General features: G+C 42.6%; 1 protein-coding gene across 3 annotated transcripts in view; it reads right to left on the minus strand.

Moving 5' to 3' along the window:
* LOC139384857 (low-density lipoprotein receptor-related protein 5-like) overlaps positions 1–23,210 on the minus strand; it is a 69,618-nt gene extending 46,408 nt beyond the window's left edge. Inside the window, exons 1-6 of one of the 3 annotated variants that reach the window (XR_011628898.1) lie at positions 22,953–23,210; positions 12,660–12,860; positions 12,171–12,387; positions 9,935–10,132; positions 6,902–7,098; positions 3,261–3,392 (exon numbers count right to left, since the gene is read on the minus strand). Coding sequence is in view for 2 of the 3 variants with exons in the window: in XM_071129786.1 (XP_070985887.1) it covers positions 3,261–3,392; positions 6,902–7,098; positions 9,935–10,132; positions 12,171–12,387; positions 12,660–12,860; positions 22,953–23,037 (1,030 nt within the window). In the remaining variant the exon portion in view is untranslated. The remainder of the gene's footprint in view (positions 1–3,260; positions 3,393–6,901; positions 7,099–9,934; positions 10,133–12,170; positions 12,388–12,659; positions 12,861–22,952) is intronic. The other 2 variants (XM_071129786.1, XM_071129862.1) reach the window with 2 other exon arrangements.
* Between the last annotated feature and the right edge of the window lie 1,315 nt (positions 23,211–24,525).

The raw sequence follows: 24,525 nt of genomic DNA on the forward strand, positions 1-24,525 counted from the left end.
GACCCCAAGCATACTTCCAAAGTTCTGGGAAAATGGCTTAAGGACAACAAAGTCAAGGTATTGGAGTGGCCATCACAAAGCTCTGATCTCAATGCTATAGAACATTTGTGGGCAGAAGTGAAAAAGCATGTGCGTGCAAGGAGGCCTACAAACCTGACTCAGTTACACCAGCTCTGTCAGGGGGAATGGGCCAAAATTCACCCAAATTATTGTGGGAAGCTTGTGAAAGAATACCCGAAACATTTGACCCAAGTTTAACAATTTAAAAGGCAATGCTACCAAATACTAATTGAGTGTATGTAAACTTCTTACCCACTGGGAATGTGATCAAAGAAATAAAAGCTGAAATAAATCATTCTCTCTACTATTATTCTGACATTTCACATTCTTAAAATAAAGTGGTGATCCTAACTGACTTAAGACATTGCATTTTTACTAGGATTAAATGCCAGTAATTGTGAAATACTGAGTTTAAATGTATTTGGCAAAGGTGTATGTAAACTTCCGACTTCAACTGTACATATTACCTCAACTAAAAAAATATGGATAAGAATAAGAAATAAAAGTAACAAGTAAGCAGCAGTAAAATAACAATAGCGAGACAATATACAGGGGTGTACCGGTACAGAGTCAATGTGCAGGGGGCAGGGGGCACATTGACTCTGTACCGGTACACCCCTGTATATTGTCTCGCTACTGTTATTTTACTGCTGCTTACTTGTTACTTTTATTTCTTATTCTTATCCATATTTTTTAAAACTGCATTGTTGGTTAGGGGCTCAACATTTCACTGTAAGGTCTACCTACACCTGTTGCATTCGGGGCATGTGACTAATAAAATGTGATTTGATCTGTCGTTGAATGACAAAAAAAACACTACTGTAAAGGGGTGTAGACTTGGGCTTGCCTCAATTTCTTTTGTGTGTCCACAAACAGCTGTGAGGCCAAAAACCTCACAAAATGGAGTCATAATAAACACTACAAGACCAAAAGTATGCGGACACCTGCTTGTCGAACATCTCATTCTAAAATCATGGGCATTAATATGGAGTTGGTGTCCCGTTTTGCTCCACTCTTCTGGGAAGGCTTTCCACTATATGTTGGAACATTGTTGCGTGGACTTACTTTCATTGAGCCACAAAAGCATTAGTGAGGTCGGCACTGATGTTGGGCGATGGGCGATGAGGCCTGGTTCGTTGTCTGCGTTCCATTTCATCCTAAAGGTGTTTGATGGGGTTGAGGTCAGGGCTCTGTGCAGGCCAATCAAGTTCTTCCACACTGATCTCGACTAATAATTTCTGTATGGACCTCGCTTTGTTCACGAGGGCATTATCATGCTGAAACAGGAAAGGGCCTTCCTGTTGGAAGCACAGAATTTTCTAGAAAGTAATTGTATGCTGTTGCCTTTAAGATTTTCCCACTTGAACTAAGGGGTCTAGCCCGAACTATGAAAGAAAAACCCAAGACCATTATTCCTCCTCCACCAAACCTTCCAGTTGGCACTATGCATTCGGGCAGATAGCGTTCTCCTGGCATCCGCCAAACCCAGACTTGTCCGTCAGACTGCCAGATGGTGAAGCGTGATTCATCATTCCAGAGAACGCGTTTCCACTGATCCAGAGTCCAATGGCTTTACACCACTCCAACTGACGCTTGGTATTGCACATAGTGATCTTAGGCTTGTGTGCAGCTGCTCGGCCATGGAAACCCATTTCATGAAGCTCCCGACGAACAGTTATTGTGCTGACGTTGCTTCCAGAGGCAGTTCGTAACTTGGTAGTGAGTGTGGCAACCGAGGACAGACACTACGTGCTTCAGCACTCGGCGGTCCCATTCTGTGAGCTTTTGTGGCCTACAACTTCGCGGCTGAGCCATTCCTGCTCCTAGACGTTTCCACTTCACAATAACAACACTTACAGTTCACCGGCGAGATCTAGCAGGGCAGAAATTTAACCAACTGACTTGTTGAAAAGCTGGCATCCTATAACGGTGCCACGTTGAAAGGCACTGAGCTCTTCAGTGAGGCCATTCTACTGCCAATGCTTGTCTATGGAGATTGCATGGCTGTGCACGATTTTATACACCGTCAGCAACGGGTTGGCTGATATAGCAGACTCCACAAATTTTGAAGGGGTGTCCACATACTTTTGTATATATAGTGTATGAACAAACTGTTTCAGATGGGAAACATGTGGATGCCTTAAGTCATGGGCAGGAGGGGTTAAGAGATCAGACCCTCCAGAGAGAGAGCGAGACCTTAGCAGAGGGAATGTTAAACACACTCTGGGGCAAGTCAAATAAACAGGTTTCATGAGCCCGGGCCGTAACCACTACACACACAAACGGAGCAGTGACCTGATTAGGCCTGGCTACCTACGTAATGTCTCTCTGCCCAGAAACTAGGCAATGAGATTGGAGTAGCAGAGCAAGGAGAATGACAGCAGCAGAAACATAACAATGCAAAAAAAAGAGGAGGTCCAACCTTCCTGAATCTCAGTCTGTCTCATATGTGGTCTTTGGTAAACTTTGGAAAGTAGGGAATGTGCAGAGAGGAAGGGTGGAGTGCTATGCTTCTAGCCTAAATGTAGCTGTCTGTATGTGAGAGAAATAGAAATTAAGAGCAAACGGCAGGGTAAATTGTGCATTCAGAAGAGATTAGGTCTCTGTCATGGCTCTCTGGTTAGGCATGCTAATGTTTTGACGAGGAACAGGATGCCAATGCACCCAAGACAAATATCTCAATTGAACGACTGTATACATTTTTTTTCTCCACAAAATGTTATGCTTAATTACATAGTTATGTAATTAAAAGTAGAGCTTTGTCTTATTTCCTAATCTAGTTAAAGAAAATGGGACAAAATGACATTTGACACGATAACATGAAATTATTAAGAGCAGCTCTGCAGTTCAATAGGCCTAATGCAAGAAAGTCCAAAACTAAAATCACCTCAGGAATGTCAATAATGTCCCATACACCAGATGGGAATGTCTGTGAAACCACAACACATGTACAGTAGCATAAGCAAAGGGAGTTATCACTGAGGGGGCACTGTATGGACCGAGTTTTAAATGGCACCTTATTTCCTATATAATGCACTACTTTTGACCATTCAGGGCCCATAGAACTCTGTTCGAAAGTAGTGCACTGTATAGGGAATAGGGTGCCATTTGGGACGCATAGTGCCCCCTATAAAAGACTGAGTAGCTAGTAACCCACACCAGATGATGGTCTAGATGGTCACAGACAGCTAGTCTCTTACCTGGGCGACAGGTCTTCCCATCCTCCTTGAGCTTCACTCCAGTGGGGCATGCACAGCTGTAAAAGGGTTGCATGGGCGACAGCAGGCACAGGTGGGAGCAGCCTCCATTGCTGTCGCTGCATGGGGTATGGACTGTGGGCGCAATGAGCAATGTCAGAAGAGATAACACAGATGGGGTCCTTTCAGTTTCACTGACTAAGACTGAAATCCACACTGCAAACACCCATCAGTCCCTCCAGAATTTTGTTTGGATTTTTTGTGATATTTGCGGGAAAAGTTAAGGACTTTGCTGCATCAATTTTGACATTTTCAAATTATTTTGTCCAAATTCTCACGAAAATCCACTGACTAGGGAAAGTTGATGTGTAGCTTGACTGAAACATATGCGATTGGTTAAAATTGCAAGCCCTCTTTTTGTACAACATAACAATTGATGGAGAACTTGGGAAGACTAAAAGTAAAACCAAAGAAAAACATTTTCAAACAAGACCAACATTGATATTTCCCTCCACAATAAAATCACTGCTTGGACAATAGCTGTGCCATAAAGTTTGATATCATGTGGTGAGATTTTCCTTGTCTACTCTCAGCATGGCACTACAGAGCTACAGAGCCCAGTGGCTGGCACAGCAGAGCAGCAAACACCAACACTCTCCCCTTCACACAGCACTACAGGCTGATTACAACAAGGCTACATTCAAACTACTCAAACTCCTCTCACACGCAGTCTAAAAAAATCCAATACATTTTTGGATTTGATTTATGGAGGCTTGATATACAGGTAAGGTAATGATTTATTGGCCAATGTTTATAATTATTTTTACATTTTTATTTAACTAGGCAAGTCAGTTAAGAACAAATTCTTAATCACAATGACGACCTACCAGGGAATAGCAGGTTAACTGCCTTGTTCAGGGGCAGAATTACAGATTTTTACCTTGTCAGCTCCGGGATTCAATCCAGCAACCTTTTGGTTACTGGCCCAACGCTCTAACCACTAGGCTACCTCCTCAATTTCCATGTCATTTACTCAAAAAAATCTAACCCTTCTTTCTCTACATCCCCTGCCCTCCCCACACTCCTGGAGAGAAGCAAACCACCATAATGGTGGAGTTCTTTATCAATCATTCCCCAAACAAACACACACAATAACTGGCGCACCAATGTTTACACACTGCCAAAGTAATCAGCTTGTCACTTCCAGTCTCAACACACACCCACGCACACATACACACATGCCACGAAGATGGGAATCATAGCGTGCTGGAACATCTCTGTTTCTGCACAGCACAGACATTTATTTGTCCAGCCAGGAATGTCAGACATTTGAAAATGTTCATTTCTTGACAGATTAATTGTACAACATGACCCCATTTTACTGTGTATGGACACTAACTGTATGGACTGTATGGACACTAACTGTCCATCAGGTCAGTCTAAAAAATATCTTTACAAAACAAAGGCAATCTGTTATGTTGTGCATAAGAAAACTAAGAGTACTGGGGGGACATTCATGTGTACTTAACATTAACATATTGTACAGATTGAACTGAAAAGGCACTACATACTGTCTGGATGTCTGATTGATTTTATTGTTGTGTCATGCATCTTTACAATGCCCAGCCCACATGGGCTTATTAAACATGACTTGCTTTATCCAAACAAGATGATCATACATGAACACACACATTTATGTAGGCTGTCTATCTGGACCCAGCACTTGTTACTGTCTGGCTGGCTGTCTATCTGGACCCAGCACTAGTTACTGTCTGTCTGGCTGTCTATCTGGACCCAGCACTAGTTACTGTCTGGCTGTCTATCTGGACCCAGCACTAGTTACTGTCAGGTTGTCTATCTGGACCCAGCACTAGTTACTGTCTGTCTGGCTGTCTATCTGGACCCAGCACTAGTTACTGTCTGTCTGGCTGTCTATCTGGACCCAGCACTAGTTACTGTCTGGCTGTCTATCTGGACCCAGCACTAGTTACTGTCAGGCTGTCTATCTGGACCCAGCACGTTACTGTCTGTCTGGCTGTCTATCTGGACCCAGCACTAGTTACTGTCTGGCTGGCTGTATATCTGGACCCAGCACTAGTTACTGTCTGGCTGGATGTCTATCTGGACCCAGCACTAGTTACTGTCTGTCTGGCTGTATATCTGGACCCAGCACTAGTTACTGTCTGGCTGTCTATCTGGACCCAGCACTAGTTACTGTCTGGCTGTATATCTGGACCCAGCACTAGTTACTGTCAGGCTGTCTATCTGGACCCAGCACTAGTTACTGTCTGGCTGTCTATCTGGACCCAGCACTAGTTACTGTCTGGCTGTATATCTATCTGAACCCAACACTAGTTACTGTCTGGCTGTCTATCTATCTGAACCCAACACTAGTTACTGTCTGGCTGTCTATCTATCTGAACCCAACACTAGTTACTGTCTGGCTGTCTATCTATCTGAACCCAACACTAGTTACTGTCTGGCTGTCTATCAATCTGGACCCAGCATTAGACACCGTCGTGTTGTTTGTCAGGACCCAGCATTAGATGCTGTTTGTCAGGACCCAGCACAAGTTACTGTCTGACTGTCTATCTATCTGGACCCAGCATTAGTTACTGTCTGGCTGTCTATCTATCTGAACCCAACACTAGTTACTGTCTGGCTGTCTATCTATCTGGACCCAGCATTAGATGCTGTTTGTCAGGACCCAGCACAAGTTACTGTCTGACTGTCTATCTATCTGGACCCAGCATTAGTTACTGTGTGGCTGTCTGTCTGGACTCAGCATTAGATACTGTCTGGCTGTCTGCCTGGACCCAGCATTAGATACTGTCTTGTTGTCTGTCTGGACCCAGCATTTGATACTGTCTTGTTGTCTGTCTGGACCTAGCACTAGTTACTGTCTGGACCCAGCATTAGATACTGTCTTGTTGTCTGTCTGGACCCAGCATTAGTTACTGTCTTGTTGTCTGTCTGGACCCAGCATTAGTTACTGTCTGGACCCAGCATTAGATACTGTCTTGTTGTCTGTCTGGACCCAGCATTAGTTACTGTCTGGACCCAGCATTAGTTACTGTCTGTCTATCTATCTGGACCCAGCATTAGTTACTGTCTGGACCCAGCCTTAGTTACTGTCTGGACCCAGCACTAGTTACTGTCTGACTGTCAGACTATCTGGACCCAGCTGTAGATACTGTCTGACTCTCTAGCTGGACCCAGCAATAGTTACTGTCTGGCTGTCATTCTATCTGGACCCAGCAGTAGATACTGTCTGACTCTCTAGCTGGACCCATCAGTAGTTACTGTCTGGACTGTCTATCTGGACCCAGCAGTACTTACTATCTGGCTGTTTATCTGAACCCAGCAGTAGTTACTGTCTGGACTGTCTATCTGGACCCAGCAGCAGTTACTGTCTATCTGGACCCAGCAGCAGTTACTGTCTATCTGGACCCAGCAGCAGTTACTGTCTATCTGGACCCAGCAGCAGTTACTGTCTATCTGGACCCAGCAACAGTTACTGTCTATCTGGACCCAGCAACAGTTACTGTCTGGACTGTCTATCTGGACCCAGCAGCAGTTACTGTCTATCTGGACCCAGCAACAGTTACTGTCTGGACTGTCTATCAGGACCCAGCAGTACTTACTATCTGGCTGTCTATCTGAACCCAGCACTTGGATGTCCATGGGGGAGTAGATTCCACTGAGTATCTCCCTCCTCTTGTCTCCAGTGTGTTTGTTGCAGGCGTGGATGGAGCGGGTCTGCCAGTCTGTCCAGAAGAGAGTCTCGTCTGACAGGGTGAGGGCAAACGGGTGGGTGAGGGTGCCCTCCACCACAGTCTCCCTGTGAATTCAACATATGTTTACAGATCAGAATACCGTTTTTATCTTTAATGCATGACAGTTCAAAACTAACCACCCAAAAACAACCGAGAGCCCCTTGGTTGGGATCTCTGTGAGACCCTAAAGCAGATCTGTTAGAACACGTAGCTTTCAGGAGCCGTTTCAAGCCTTTTCCAGGAGGAAATAAAACAAATCAGGTTGTCAGACTTTAATGGAGCATCTGGTACACTCTTTAGAAGGGAAACGGTTGCACTAATGGTACAGCTGTCCTGATTCAGAAAGGAAGTCAGTCAGAGCAGAACAGCATAGTGCAACCCCATCCACTAGTACAGCACTCTGCTCCCTTCTGCTCCAGCAGACAACACAGTCAGGCCGGTGACTACATACAGTTGAAGTCGTAAGTTTACATACACGTAGGTTGTCATTAAAACTCGTTTTTCAACCACTCCACAAATGTCTTGTTAAACTATAGTTTTGGCAAGTCGATTAGGACATCTACTTTGTGCATGACACAAGTCATTTAACCAACAATTGTTTACAGACAGATTATTTCACTTATAATTCCCTGTATCACAATTCCAGTGGGTCAGAAGTTTACATACACTAAGTTGACTGTGCCTTTAAACAGCTTGGAAAATTGCAGATATTATGTCATGGCTTTAGAAGCTAGGACCTCCACAAGTCTGGTTCATCCTTGGGAGCAATTTCCAAACGCCTGAAGGTACCACGTTCATCTGTACAAACAATAGTATGCAAGTATAAACACCATGGGACCATGCGGCCGTCATACCGCTCAGGAAGGAGAGGAGTTCTGTCTCCTACAGATGAATGTACTTTGGTGCGAAAAGTGCAAATAAATCCCAGAACAACAGCAAAGGACCTTGTGAAGATGCTGGAGGAAATTGGTACAAAGGTATCTATAGCCACAGTAAAATGAGTCCTATATCTACATAACCTGAAAGGCTGCTTATCATGCCATAAAAAAAGCCAGACTACGGTTTGCAACTGCACATGGGGACAAAGTTCGTAGTTTTTGTAGAAATGTCCTATGGTCTGATGAAACAAAAATAGAAATGCTTGGCCATAATGACCATCGTTATGTTTGGAGGAAAAAGGGGGAGGCTTGCAAATCGAAGAACACCATCCCAACCGTGAAGCACGGGGGTGGCAACATCATGTTGTGGGGGTGCTTTGCTGCAGGAGGGACTGGTGCACTTCACAAAATAGATGGCATCATGAGGTAGGAAAATGATGTGGATATATTGAAGCAACATCTCAAGACATCAATCAGGAAGTTAAAGCTTGGTCGCAAATGGGTTTTTCAAATGGACAATGACCCCAAGCATACTTCCAAAGTTGTGGCAAAAAGCTTAAGGACAAAGTCAAGGTATTGGAGTGGCCATCACAAAGCCCTGACCTCAATCCCATAAAAAATTGGTGGGCAGAACTGAAAAAGTGTGTGCGAGCAAGGAGGCCTACAAACCTGACTCAGTTACACCAGCTCTGTCAGGAGGAATGGGCCAAAATTCACCCAACTTATAGGTGGAAGCTTGTGGAAGGGCTAGCCAAAATGTTTGACCCAAGTTAAACAATTTAAAGGCAATGCTACCAAATACTAATTGAGTGTATGTAAACATCTTACCCACTGGGAATGTGATGAAAGAAATAAAAGCTTAAATAAATAATTCTCTCTACTATTATTCTGACATTTCACATTCTTAAAATGAAGTGGTGATTGATCCTAACTGTCCTAAAACAGGGAATTTATACTAGGATTAGATGTCAGGAATTGTGAAAAACTGAGTTTAAATGTATTTGGCTAAGGTGTATGTAAACTTCCAACTTCAACTGTTGGTTGGTAAGGGATCCATTTCCAGAGGGATAGAGGGTGACAGCATGTTCTCCCCAAAACGTTAATAGCGTTTGAAGAACTTGGTTGGGAGAGAAGAAATGTATTACATCCCGATTTCACAGCTATTTCGCATTTGACGTACTTGGAAGTTGGACATGTGTGTGTTTGAAGCCATTTAAAACATACTGCAAACTGCTCCATTAATTAGACGTCTCAAGAATGTGCACATGAAAAGCAAAACCTCTCGCTTTAACACAGAGAATAGGTCAATGCTAACAGAAACTACTTCTGGGATGAAGTTTACATTTCTCCGTAAAAGTGCTTATGATAATTCCGACCAACTTCAACAATGGAGTACCATTACTGGAGGTCAATTATGCAATTCAACTGTCTCTTGCCAATTGGAAAATTCTACCATGGTGCATCTTGTTCGTATCCTCAATCTCAAATTGGGAAATCGTTTCCTGAGCAACTTATACACAAACTAAGGGCAATACAACTGCATTGGTCTTGAGAAAACAACCTCTCTCATTCTACATCTTGTTGAAAGTGGTCTATTGTCTAAACAAGAAAAGGTAAACATGCCATACCTCTTTATTAATATTTCCATTAAACCTCAATTACACAAAAAAAAGTCAATCTTTGCCCCGAGGGCCCCAATCACAACCATAATGCCAAGTCAGATAGGGTTACAACAGTATGGCGGAGATGTAATTTCCAGTTTAGAGAACCACACAGAGGGAGGGGTCACAACTCGGCCTACGTGCAGAGCCAATGTTTGGATTGGGGCCTCCAGATTAAAATGTGTTTGGATTGGAGGTTTCATCCATACCATCCTCTGAAATTAAGTTCAGCCCAGTGCCATAGTTCAGTCTGGGATCCCTGGCTGTTTTTCCACTAAGGGTGTAAAAAACAATAATGAGAAGAACAGGGAGAGAGGGAGAAAATGTGTGAGAGACGAGAGAGAGAGAGAAGACCAACTAACCGTGAGGAGCCGTCCAGGTTGGCTCTGTGTATGAAGCTCAGCTTGGCGTCTGCCCAGTACAGTTTCTGTTCGTCCAGGTCAATGGTGAGGCCATTGGGCCAATAGATGTCCACCTCCACGATGATCTTCCTGTTGCTTCCGTCCATCCCTGCCCTCTCGATGCGAGGCTCCTCCCCCCAGTCTGTCCAGTACATATAGCTGGAAAATAATTGTGTCAAAATCACAACCAATCTGATCAGGCCAAACAAACCCACCCACATAACCACATCTGATACCTATGAAAGAAAATTCCGACAAATGGTCGGGTTTTATTTTCACCGGGCAAGTCTTGTGGTTGGAGCCAAATGCAGCTGGAAACAAGCTAGACAAAACACCCAGCAAAACACAGAGTGAGTCTTATCAGTGGTGCTCTACAAAGGGCTTGAAAGTTGAAACCTTTTTTCTACTTATCCTCATTTTAAAACCACAGATGCTCGCGAACATACGCATGCACAAACACACACAAATTCACATGTCTACAGGTCCTCTGACAAAGCCAGATATATATCTTAAAATTCGCCAGATCTCCAAGCTGTCTGCATGTTGTGCCCAGAATAGCTGCAGTCGCTTCAATGTGCACTACATTGAAAGCAGGCTTAATTAGGCATGCTAAATTTCTATTCATAGACAGCTATGGAGGTGGATGGGCAGGGAAGGCCACCAGCAAATATAACAGATCTAGGTGTGGGCCCTAGGTTCGGTTAAATTGACAGAATCAAAATGGTCTAAGAACTGAAAAGCGATTCTAAAATAACCTAACCAGACACAAACATACAGAATTTGTGAACAACGTATGAGCTGCCTCCTGGTTTCCCAATTGTCCTGGTCTGTGGTTCACAAAATGGCTAGAGAAGGTGTTGGTAGGACTGGGCGATATGGCCAAAATATCATCACAATATTTTTCACATTTTTGACAGTATGACATATTTGAAGGTATTTTAGTTTTTTTAATAATAAAAGTTCTAAATATGCTTTAAGAGTAGTGCATGACCCTAGGGTGGCAACACATACAGTACATTCTAAGTGTTTTAATTGGGGATTTCTCCTTGTATAAAACAAACTTCAACCAAAACTTGGGATATCGTGGGCACTTTGAATTCAATGCTGTTTGACATGACAATGAATGAAAAAGCCAGGGAGGAGTTATTGTGACAGGGCTGGAACCAAAGTGTTGGTCAGTGTTTCCCAGTGGACGCTAATTAGATGTTACATTAAATGTTATCTTGCTTTATGTAGCTTGTGTGTAGCTGTGTGTCTAAGACAAGTTTTCCCTTGGAACATTAAAGTTAATTCTATCATCTGATGCTTCTAAAATATTAATGCTTCGCATATTCTTCCGATTTAAAATATACCGTTGCACACACATGCTGATCTAGGTCTACACTGAACCAGAATCTGGTCTTACAGGAGACGTTGAATATGGCGATTCTCCTTCAAGTCCAGGAAGCAGCCATTCAACTGGCCTTTCACCAGCTTTCAAGCTTAATAATGTCAAAGTTTGATCGGTGCCTACCAAATAATGGAGTTTCGCAGAGCAACTATCGTCATTACTGCCATTACGGCCGGTAAGTACTTCCATAAAAGGTCTAAAGAAGTTACATGCAACCGAAAAAATGCCTTGTCTGGAAAGAATCTAAGTATTGTTTTTGACCAAGTGCCATATCTACCTCTTCTGCACCTCCATTAAAATCAAAATGTGGATTTGTGGAAGAATAGATCATCGTTTTACACTCTTCACCCTTTTAACCTTTGTTTCGTTTTATAACCCCATGTTAATAAATTGCAAAACTCAGGTTCTTGAGGTTTGAAGTTTTTTTCACAAAACCATACATGTTCAAAAATAGCACCAAATCCATGAAATAAAAAAGGTATTACTGCAGTACTTTCCACTGACTAGAGTGAAATTATACTGACTCAATAATGCTAACACTGGATACACATCCTTAGTCCCCAACATATAATTAGAAACATTGCCCTATGACATTGCCCTATGAGAGAAGAGCAATCAACTCCAGAGGATCTACACAACACAACAACAGGAAACAGACCCAGCTGAAAAGCAGGTTTTCAACCATCTCACTCAACCAACAGATGCATATATGAACCATAAATACACATGGATGGAAGGGGCTGCTGCTGTGGATACATCACCAACATCCCAGTCAGGGGAGAGAAAGAGGCCAGGCCAGAGACTCACCGGTGGGCTGGGTTCAGGGCGATGGCCCTGGGCTGGTCCAGGTCCAACCAGAATAGCACCTTGCGAGAGGTGCCATCCAGGTTGGCTACCTCAATGCGATTGGTCTCAGAGTCGGTCCAGTATAGTTTACGGCCCAGCCAATCACAAGCTAGTCCGTCAGGGGAGTCGAGACCCGACACAACAACCGTTTGCCTTGTCCCCAAGGCCTCTTTCAGAGCTGAAAACAAAAGCCCAGCATTTCAGTAGGAACACTTAGGTCTAAACTTCAATATCAATATCCCTCCATTAATAGTGACATTCTGCTGTTATTTTCTAGATGTATCCAGAGGCGTTGGACCTTTCTTCAAGTTTTTCTGTTTTGCAGAATAAATTGTTTTTCGGTTATATTTGCACCAAACTTAAAAACAACTAAATATTTAACACACTTACAAATGTAAGACAACAACATAAGAACAGTCCCTAACTTGGATGTAGCAGTGTGAAGCTTACAGTTGGTGGACTGATTGTAGTAGGTTTGCTTGATGGCCTCCTCGCTGACATCGGTCCAGAAGATGAGTCCTTCAGAGTAGAGGAAGTCCACAGCAGCAGCATCCTCCAGATCACTGACCACCACTGCTGACTCTGGCCTTCCCATCTCCACATCCACCAGCCTCACATCCCGCCGGTTGGCAAACAGCAGCAAGGGGGATCCTGAGGAAAATTAGAAGAAATACATTACATTAAAGAAAAGGTACACAGCCAGCTATTCTCATTTAGTACAGCCACCTACCAAGGTTGAAAAGTAACTAGGCAGAGAATTCCATGACAGTTCATGTTAGTTACATTTAGAATCGAGTTAGATATTCCGCAATGAGAGTGAAAGCCAATAGCCAAAGGCTGGATTGCATAATGTGCCACCCAGTAAGTAAGTGGTGCCTCAGTGACTTTTGAGTGGGATGGAGGCATTGGATGCATGCACACAGACTGATGTCATCACATGCAGACAGTGCTGACACAATGCCTGCAGAGAAAAGAGGAGAGAGGGCTGTGGGTTAGGGGTGCCACGCTGTGGTTTACCAGCATGCCAGGTAACTAAGCACCAAAACACCAGACAAGAGCCATCATTAGTTTACACCACAGCACAGCGCCTCACTGGGACAGTTACTCCAATGCATCAGTTTAATATATGAATAAGACTGAGTGGCATAGTAATAGAAAACTTATGGTGTCAGCTCTCTGCCACTTGAATAGACTTTTGTTAAAGAGCATACAAATCTGTACTTGGCCTAATAGAGTTTTAAAAAAGTATTTCCATCTAAAAGGACCCATGAGCACCAACATGTGAAGTTCATCGTAGCCAGGGTTTCCGTTGGCTGGCAACTGGCAGCTTTTTCCTTTTTTTTCTCTCCTATTACTGAACTAACAAATTGTTTACGGACAAAATGACCAGCAGAAAAAAAATCCCTTTGCAAGATAATGCTTTTTATTCATCGATGGAAATACGTTTGACAGTCATGCTTATCAGTTGATAGGTTATTTGTGTGTATTTTTGTTAGTCATCATGTATCTTATTTATCCAACACAACTATCACAACTATGTATTTTGAGTGGGATTTCTCCTCCTGTAGTAAAACGTGCTTTTATAAGAACATTCATTGCGCAACAATTCTAAATGGAATTGCGTGTTAAAAAACATTTTGGTGCATGATTAAATGGAATGGACAACAGGTGGAAATTATAGGCAATTAGCAAGACACCCCCAATAAAGGAGTGGTTCTGCAGGTGGTGACCACAGACCACTTCTCAGTTCCTATGCTTCCTGGCTGATGTTTTGGTCACTTTTGAATGCTGGCGGTGCTTTCACTTTAGTCGTAGCATGAGACGGAGTCTACAACCCACACAAGTGGCTCAGGTAGTGCAGCTCATCCAGGATGGCACATCAATGCGAGCTGTGGCAAGAAGGTTTGCTGTGTCTGTCAGCGTAGTGTCCAGAGCATGGAGGCGCTACCAGGACACAGGCCAGTACATCAGGAGACGTGGAGGAGGCCGTAGGAGGGCAACAACCCAGCAGCAGGACCGCTACCGCCGCCTTTGTGTAAGGAGGAGCCCTGCCAGAGCCCTACAAAATTACCTCCAGCAGGCCACAAATGTGCATGTGTCTGCTCAAACGGTCAGAAACAGACTCCATGAGGGTGGTATGAGGCCCCGACGTCCACAGGTGGGGGTTGTGCTTACAGCCCAACACTGTGCAGGACGTTTGGCATTTGCCAGAGAACACCAAGAGTGGCAAATTCGCCACTGGCGCCCTGTGCTCTTCACAGATGAAAGCAGATTCACACTGAGCACATGTGACAGACGTGACAGTCTGAAGACGCCGTGGAGAACATTCTGCTGCCTGCAACATCCTCCAGCATGACCGGTTTGGCGGTGGGTCAGTCATGGTGTGGGGTGGCATTTCTTTGGGGGGCCGCACAGCCCTCCATGTGCTCGCCAGAGGTAGCCTGACTGCCATTAGGTACCGAGATGAGATCCTCAGACCCCTTGTGAGACCATATGCTGGTGCGGTTGGCCCTGGGTTCCTCCTAATGCAAGACAATACTAGACCTCATGTGGCTGGAGTGTGTCAGCAGTTCCTGCAAGAGGAAGGCATTGATGCTATGGACTGGCCTGCCCGTTCCCCAGACCTGAATCCAATTGAGCACATCTGGGACATCATGTCTCGCTCCATCCACCAACGCCATGTTGCACCACAGACTGTCCAGGAGTTGGCGGATGCTTTAGTCCAGGTCTGGGAGGAGATCCCTCAGGAGACCATCCGCCACCTCATCAGGAGCATGCCCAGGCATTGTAGGGAGGTCATACAGGCACGTGGAGGCCACACACACTACTGAGCCTCATTTTGACTTGTTTTAAGGACATTACATCAAAGTTGGATCAGCCTGTAGTGTGGTTTTCCACTTTAATTTTGAGTGACTCCAAATCCAGACCTCCATGGGTTGATAAATTTGATTTCCATTGATCATTTTTGTGTGATTTTTGTTGTCAGCACATTCAACTATGTAAAGAAAAAAGTATTTAATAAGAATATTTCATTCATTCAGATCTAGGATGTGTTATTTTAGTGTTCCCTTTATTTTTTTGAGCAGTGTATATCAAAACACAATGTTGAAGAAAAGACCCCTCCCTGCCAACTAATATCAACACATTTTTTGTTTTGGAAATTGCCTTCTGTAAGTTTCAGGAACATTGCCATTCATTGTAATTGTGTTACCAAAAACCCACATATCTTTAAGATATTTTCTAATTTCTCTTACTAATGAAGAGGGAGGATTATGAAAGTTCACAGAAGTAACAAGTAAAGGGTAGACCTACCAATTAGTTAGTGTTAATTAGTTAGTGTTAAGTTTGTTTATGAATTATTAAGTGATTAAAACTCAATGCTGTTACAAAATCGGTAATGGAATTAATGCAATTGAATTGGCTACAATGGGAAATCATCGTAGTCACAAACCAGTTGAGTCACCTCCTACTGTCCTCCCTTCAACAGGGTAAAAACCCAGACTAATCACAATGTACTGCCCGTCTATCTACACATCCTCAGAACACGACTCCTCATTCTTGACTACAAAAGAGTTGTGAGGCAAATTAACAGATGAGCTACACATTTTAAACCCTCCCCATACATAGGCTTCAATGTCCAACATAACCTTATTTAGACCATGATTTTATTGCGGCATAAAATCTGGATTCCACAAACACATACCATATGTCTTTGTAGTGTGTTGCACCTGCTAGACAGTGAGAGAGACACTGAGAAGACTGCTATCATACAGGTACTTGTGAAGAACAAGGGAGAAGAAGCTTGGCATGCTGACCACACCGCTCGTGTCACGTGCACAAGTGTTGCTAAATAAATGTACACATACATGTTATACAATCGCTGCAAGTCCCTCTTCTCCCGTCTCCACATTGCTTTTTAGGAGCATATACCCACATGGGTAATTGAAAGATGAACTGAGGTTCACACTCAAGTCCAGTTGGTAGTGCACCTTCAAGTTGGTTGCCAACCGCCATATAAAGTCCAAAGAACAAGAAGCCTGGAGGAGAGATTACACGAAACAAACTTTTACCCTTTTATCTGTGGATTAATTGTCGGAGTAGAGGACCATGTGCATTTCAGGTAAAATAGCAACCCAATGTTAATCTAGCTAGCTAACTAAATTCACATGTTTAATGCTTTTCGACCTGTCCCCAAATTAATATAGTTGTTTCAGAGTTCGTTTTGATATTTCAACCTGCGTATCCTGATCGCGTCGTGTGGGTGGACAAAATCAACATGCGACAGGACAGCAGTGGAGAAGGTGGAAAGTTTTAAGTTCCTCGGCAAACACATCACGGACAAACTGAAATGGTCCACCCACACAGACAATGTAGTGAAGGCACAACAGCGCCTCTTCAACCTTAGGAGGCTGAAGAAATGTGTCTTAAAAATCCTCAAACTTTTACAGATGCACAATTGAGAGCATCCTGTCGAGCTGTATCACCGCCTGGTACGGCAACTGCACCGCTCACAACCGCAAGGCTCTCCAGAGGGTGGTGCTGTCTGCACAACGCATCACCGGGGGCACACTACCTGCCCTCCAGGTCACCTACTGCACCTGATGTCACAGGAAGGCCAAAAAGATCAAGGAAAACAACCACCCGAGCCACTGCATGTTCACTAGAAGGCGAGGTCAGTACAGGTGCATCAAAGCTGTGACAGAGAGACTGAAAAACAGCTTCTATAACAAGGCCATCAGACTGTTAAACAGACATCACTAACACAGAGAGGTTGTTGCCTAAATACAGATTTGAAATCATTGGCCACTTTAACAAATGGATCAATGGTCACTTTAATAATGTTTACATATATCTTGCATTACTCATCTCATGTATATACTGTATTTTCATACCATCAATTGCATCTTGCCTATGCCGCTCTGTCATTGCTCATCCATATATTTACATGTATATACATTCTTATTCCATTCCTTTACTTAGATTTGTGTGTATTTGGTAGTTGTTGTGGAATTGTTAGATTACATGTTAGATATTGCTGCACTGTCTGAACGAGAAGCACAACCATTTCGCTACACTCGCAATATCATCTGCTAACCATGTGTATGTGACCAATACAATTTGATGTTAGATGTAAAGCCACAAGTCATAGCCTAATTCTACCATAAGGCCATGTGTGCCTCTTTCCTTTCTTCCCTGAATCACAGGTTCATAGGTCAAAACTGAAAGAGGATAAGTGAGACCTACAGAGGAACATAGGAACACAAGAACACAATGAACACAGTATCAATCACTAAAAAGGTACAGGAGAACTAGACCTATGCTCTAGAAAAGCCACAATCACAGAAACGCTGCCTCTAGAAAATAGGCATACTCAACACTTGGCATTCAACAAGTAGCCTACATACTTCTTATGAGATCTCAAGGATGTAGTGTAGAAGAAGTCCTAAGTGGTTGTGTGTATTGGCGTGTTAAAAATAAATATGCAGCACTGGTAATCCAAAGGCATTCCTAACAAGACAGCAGAATGTGGAGGCCCAGGGAGAGACCAACGAAAGCCATCAGTGAGGATTCTTGACACCTCAGCCCCCAGTGGATACATAACAGCGGGGATTACAAAGATCAATCTCTCCACAACAGCTGATCTTTTTATGAGAACAGAGCAGAGGCAGCAGCCAGGCCTGTCCACTCCACATTCTGCAAACCAGTCGCACTCTGTCTCTGCCACAACCCAAGAGGCAGGGCCAAGGAGAAGCCAGTCTCACTACAAGAAACAATGCCAGCTCTTTCCTAAACATCCATGACTGGCCTCTGGGCACGATCATTCACTCAGAAGAATGTGGTTCCTTATTTTACCATCATCATGTTCAAGTGGCTCCACCAGCAGGATTATCCAGCTAATATATACATGGAAACAAACAGCCTATGGGCCACATTTTCATTTGGTGTTGTAGCTAATAAGGCTGTAGCTTAACTCAGCACTAACATCTAGGTCTAACCGGTGAGGGTTAACTCTCTATCAACTCTATATACACTAGAACAGGGATCATTAAATAGATTCACCCGGGGGACTTATTTTTCTTGAGCGGATGGTCGGGGGCCGGAACATAACTACAAATAATTTGTAGACGGACTATTGACTGCAAGAAGCCGAAACAGATACAGTTGAAGTAAGTTTACTGTAAGTTTACATACACTTTAGCCAAATACATTTAAACTCAGTTTTTCACAATTCCTGACATTTAATCTGAGTACAAATTCCATGTTTTAGGTCAGTTAGTCAGAATAATAATTTATTTCATCTTTTATTTCTTTGATCACATTCCCAGTGGGTAAGAAGTTTAAATACACTCAATTAGTATTTGGTAGCATTGCCATTAAATTGTTTAACTTGGGTGAAACGTGTCAGGTAGCCTTCCACAAGCTTCCCACAATAAGTTGGGTGAATTCTGGCCCATTCCTCCTGACAGAGCTGGTGTAACTGAGTCAGGTTTGTAAGCCTCCTTGCTCGCACACACTTTTTCAGTTCTGCCCACCAATTTTCTATGGGATTGAGGTCAGGGCTTTGTGATGGCCACTCCAATACCTTGACTTTGTTGTCCTTAAGCCATTTTGCCAGAACTTTGGAAGTATGCTTTGGGTCATTGTCCATTTGGAAAACCCATTTGCGACCAAGCTTTAACTTCCTGACTGATGTCTTGAGATGTTGCTTCAATATATCGACAATTTCCCTCCCTCATGATGCCATCTATTTTGTGAAGTGCACCAGTCCCTCCTGCAGCAAAGCACCCCCACAACATGATGCTGCCACCCCCATTCTTCACGGTTGGGATGGTGTTCTTCGGGCTTGCAAGCCTCCCCATTTTTCCTACAAACATAACGATGGTCGACCGATTAATCGGAATGGCCGATTTCAAGTTTTCATAACAATAGGAGATCGGTATTTTTGGACACCAATTTGGCAGATTTTTTTTATTTATTTTTTTACACCTTTATTTAATCTTTATTTAACTAGGCAAGTTAGTTAAGAACACATCCTTATTTTCAATGACGGCCTAGGAACGGTGGGTTAACTGCCTTGTTCAGGGGCAGAACGACAGATTTTTACCTTGTCAGCTCGGGGATTCAATCTTGCAACCTTACAGTTAACTTGTCCAACGCTCTAACCACCTGATTACATTGCACTCCACAAGGAGCCTGCCTGTTACGCGAATGCAGTAAGCCATAGTAAGTTGCTAGCTAGCATTAAACGTATCTTATAAAAAACAATCAATCATAATCACTAGTTAACTACACATGGTTGATGATATTACTAGTTTATCTAGCGTGTCCTGCGTTGCATATAATCGATGCGGTGCGTATCGTTGCTCCAATGTGTACCTACCATAAACATCAATACACAGAAGTGTATATTTTTAAATCTGCATATTTAGCTAAAATAAATCCAGGTTAGCAGGCAATATTAACCAGGTGAAATTGTGTCACTTCTCTTGCGTTCATTGCATGCAGAGTCAGTGTATATGCAACAGTTTGGGCCGTCTAATTTGCCAGAATTTTACGTAATTATGACATAACATTGAAGGTTGTGCAATGTAACAGGAATATTTAGACTGATGGATGCCACCCGTTATATAAAATACGTAACGGTTCCGTATTTCACTGAAAAAATAAACGTCTTGTTTTCGAGATGATAGTTTCCGGATTCGACCATATTAATGACCTAAGGCTCGCATTTGTATGTTATGTTATAATTAAGTCTATGATTTGATAGAGCAGTCTGACTGAGCAATGGTAGGCACCAGCAGGCTCATAAGCATTCATTCAAACAGCACTTTCGTGCGTTTTGCCAGCAGCTCTGCTGTTGACTTCAAGAATATCAACTCCCGAGATTAGGCTGGTGTAACGATGTGATGTGAAATGGCTAGCTAGTTAGTGGGATGCACGCTAATAGCGTTTCAAATGTCACTCGCTCTGAGACTTGGAGTGGTTGTTCCCCATGCTCTGCTTGGGTAACGCTAATACGAGGGTGGCTGTTGTCGTTGTGTTCCTGGTTCGAGCCCAGGTAGGAGCGAGGAGAGTTACTATACTGTTACACTGGCAATACTAAACTGCCTAAAAGAATATCCAATAGTCAAAAGTATATGAAATACAAATGGTATAGAGAGAAATAGTCGTATAATTCCTATAATAACTACAACCTAAAACTTCTTACCTGGGAACATTGAAGAATCATGTTAAAAGGAACCACCAACTTCCATATGTTCTCATGTTCTGAGCAAGGAACTTAAATGTTAGCTTTCTTACATGGCACATATTGCACTTTCTTCTCCAACACTTTGTTTTTGCATTATTTAAACCAAATTTAACATGTTTCATTATTTATTTGAGGCTAAATAGATTTTGATGTATTATATTAAGTTAAAATAAGTGTTCATTCAGTATTATTGTAATTGTCATTATTATAAATAAATAAAATTGTCCGATTAATCGGTATCAGCTTTTTTTGGTCCTCCAATAATCAGTATCGGCGTTGAAAAATCAATCGGTCGACCTCTAGTCCTTATGGCCAATTAGTTCTATATGTGTTTCATCAGACCAGAGGACATTTCTCAAAAAGTACGATCTTTGTCCCCATGTGCAGTTGCAAACTGTAGTCTTGCTATTTTATGGCGGTTTTGGAGCAGTGGCTTCTTCCTTGCTGAGCGGCCTTTCAGGTTATGTCGATATTGGACTCGTTTTACTGTGGATATAGATACTTTTGTACCCTTCACAGGGTCCTGAAAGAAAAGGTAGAAAGCCTCCATTGCTCTAGAACTGTGCCCAGCTTGAGAAGTGATTCCCTAGGAGTGTCGGAGAACCAGGGGAAATCAAGACAGCCTGCTACTGAGTAGATTTTCCACTAAACTTCCTCTAAATCCCCAGATGAAATGAAACCAATAACCTACTTGTATTTCAAAAGTTTTAAAAAAATGGAAAAATATTTATTCCATAGCTATACATTCTTCACCCATGGAATTGAATAACATCCACACCTCAAGACAAGCTCATTTTTCCATACACTGCCATGCTTTATTTTAAAAGTAGCCAAAACTCAGATATATTGTATAAATAGCGTAGGTTGATTCATGATAACATGCAGTTGCAAGAAAGCAACACAATTACATAACATGGTCAAACTTATTTTTTAAATGTTAAACACTGAAGTGATCTAAGGGCTGAATCTTACCTGGGATGTGTAATGTGAGATGTGAGTATTAATAACACTTTTATAAATCATACATAAAATATATTGGCTTATTTTTTAATAAACAGTGATTGATACAAGTCATAGGGCAATATAGGGCTTCTCTCTACACACAGCACTGGGTGTTTGGCTTGACTGGTGTTTGATGACACTTGTTTTGTGTTTTAGCCTGTGAGTGTGTATTACATACACTCACCCCCTCCCTAAATTCTGTCAAAGTCACACACTGAGATTCTCTCAGGTTGATACACACTGCTTATACCGTAGCAGTGACCCATGGGTGTAACTAAATTAGCAGTTCATTCATCAGAGTTGGCGAAAGAGAGTATTTCATGATAACACACTCGATATGAAAATTCACCCAAATCAATGCCAGGAAAATGGATCAACAAATTCATTGTGGGCTTTAAAGACATGTCCTAATCTGCCATTTTCAACTTGAAAGACGAACGGCCATTAAACCGAAAAAGATTATATTTCAACTTCTCCAACTTTTGGAAATTGTTGTCTACTGCACTTGATGTGCAGGCCTAATCATGCAAGTACACTGCATACAGAAAGACTTGATTGATTTATTCCTAGACATAGCCAGCCTGGGTATTTGATCAAAGATGAACTAATTGTATCCATACAGTCCATTCATCTATAGTGCAAACTCATCCATAGTCAACCTATTGGAAACAGCTGTCTAATAGTGCATACAAATATTTGTATGGGACCTATAACAGTGTAGTAGACAAAAGATGCACCAAAATAACCAGGAACTCTATAGACCTAGTCCCACTTGTAGACTTGTATTAGATATGGAATGTAATTGGTGAAAGGTTTGTTATGCATTTTGCTAGTGGTTTACATCTTACAAAATAACTAAAATGTATATTTGTATTCAGAAATATGTGCACATCAAGACTAACTGTCTCACCTATCTCATTGGGACATTCTGTAGGCCTATATTTTGCTACTCCAAAACAAAGTGTGTGGAAAGAAATCAGAGAAATAACGTCGTTCCTTTCCACAAACCTTGCACACTTTCAAGCAGAAACGGTGTCCTTATGACACCCGACACCGGCGATCAATCGCAGTGCATTGAGGCCTCCGAGTATAGGCTCTAAAATGAACTTTTGCTGTACCCCGCAAGAATTAAGTAAAGTTGGGATAAATAGTCAAAATTCCTATTTTGAAAAATGTCACTCTTCTGATCAATTGAAAACGCGAGAAAGTTTAGACTTGAGTGAACTCCTGCGATAGCCTTGCCACGGAGTGAGTATTCAACTTGTAAAGAAAAGGCTCAAACGTATATCTAAAGAAAATATACGAAAATACATGCCCATTTAACTTTAAAACACAAATGGATAACTTAATTATGGCTATTATAACTACCGACCTCTAGCGAGACACATTCACGTAACTAAAGCCACATTGCTTCCCAGTGTTTTCTAAAAAAACATATTAAAACTTTGTAAACTCGGAGCAAAGTCCGAACAATAAAAGTCGCTACTTACCATTAACTACAGAGAGCAAGCTACTATAAAACAGTAATTCCACGAGAAAAACGTCCATTGCAATTGCTCGTAGCTTTAATTCCATAACTCCGACTCCATTCTTCTGGTTATTTGTGCAAAATAAAGTTATAATCCGAGCGACTGTCTTGGTCGATACTTTTGTTGGAACGCTACTCCCGCCTGCCTGCCTGCCCTCATCGTGGAGGCACAAACGAGAATGACAGCGGAAAAGGGACGACGTCACTAGACATACGGTTATTTTATGCCCGTGGTGTTTCACTTGAGAGTTTTTAAATTATAGTTGCACCTTTAAAAAAAAAGCACATATCTAATGTCACAAATTCATTTACAATCATTGAATTCCAAAGCATTCAATGACAAGATCATTGCTACATCTAAATATTTTCTAAGAAAAAAAATAGAACTTAATTAAGGCTATAAGGGGCCCGAGTGGCGTAGCGGTCTAAGGCACTGCATTTCAGTGTTAGAAGCGTCACTACAGACCCTGGCTCGATTCCAGGCTGTATCACAACCGGCCGTGATTGGGAGTCCCATAGGGCGGCGCACAATTGGCCAGGCGTCGTCCGGGTTAACTGACTTGCCTAGTTAAATAAAAAAATCTCACAGGTACAATCAATAAATAAATATATATATATATATATATATATATATATATATATATGTGCCACCCCTTTCAAATGAGTGGATTTGACTATTTCAGCCACACCAGTTGCTGACAGGTATATGAAACCAAGCACACAGCCATGCAATCGCCATAGACAAACATTGGCAGTAGAATGGCCTTACTGAAGAGCTCAGTGACTTAACATAGCACCTTCACAGAATGCCACCTTTAGAACAAGTCAGTTCTTAAAATGTATGCCCTGCAATAGCTGCCCCGGCCAAGTGTAAATGCTGTTATTGTGAAGTGGAAACCTCTAGGAGCAACAACGGCTCAGCCACAAAGTGGTAAGCCACACAAACCACTGAGTGCTGAAGCGCATAGCACTTAAAAATCATCTAGTTGCAACACTCACTTCCCGAGTTCCAAACTGCCTGTGGAAGCAACTTCAGCCGAAACATGTTCTCTGAAGTGATGAATCATGCTTCACCATCTGGTAGTCCGACAGACAAATCTGGGTTTGGTGGATGCCAGGAGAACGCTACCGGCCCAAATGCAGTGTCAACTGTCAAGTTTGGTGGAGGAAAAATGGTCTGGGGTTGGTCTGTTTTTCGTGGGTCGGGCTAGGCCCCTTAGTTCCAGTGAAGGGAAATAAACACGACAGCATACAATGACATTCTATAGGATTCTGTGCTTCAGCATGACAATTCCCCTGTACTCAAAGTGAGGTCCATAAAGACATGGTTTGTCGAGATCAATGTGGAAGAACTTGACTGCACAGAGCCCTGACCTCAACAAACACCTTTGGGATGAATTAGAATGCCGACTGCGTGCCAGGCCTAATCGCCCAACATCAGTGCCCGACCTCACCAATGCTCTTGTGGCTGAATGGAAGCAAGTCCCCACAGCAATGTTCCAACATCTAGTGGAAAGCCTTCCCAGAAGAGTGGA

The sequence above is a fragment of the Oncorhynchus clarkii genome, chromosome 1, assembly GCF_045791955.1.
Source record: "Oncorhynchus clarkii lewisi isolate Uvic-CL-2024 chromosome 1, UVic_Ocla_1.0, whole genome shotgun sequence".
In the NCBI taxonomy this organism is placed as follows: domain Eukaryota; kingdom Metazoa; phylum Chordata; class Actinopteri; order Salmoniformes; family Salmonidae; genus Oncorhynchus; species Oncorhynchus clarkii.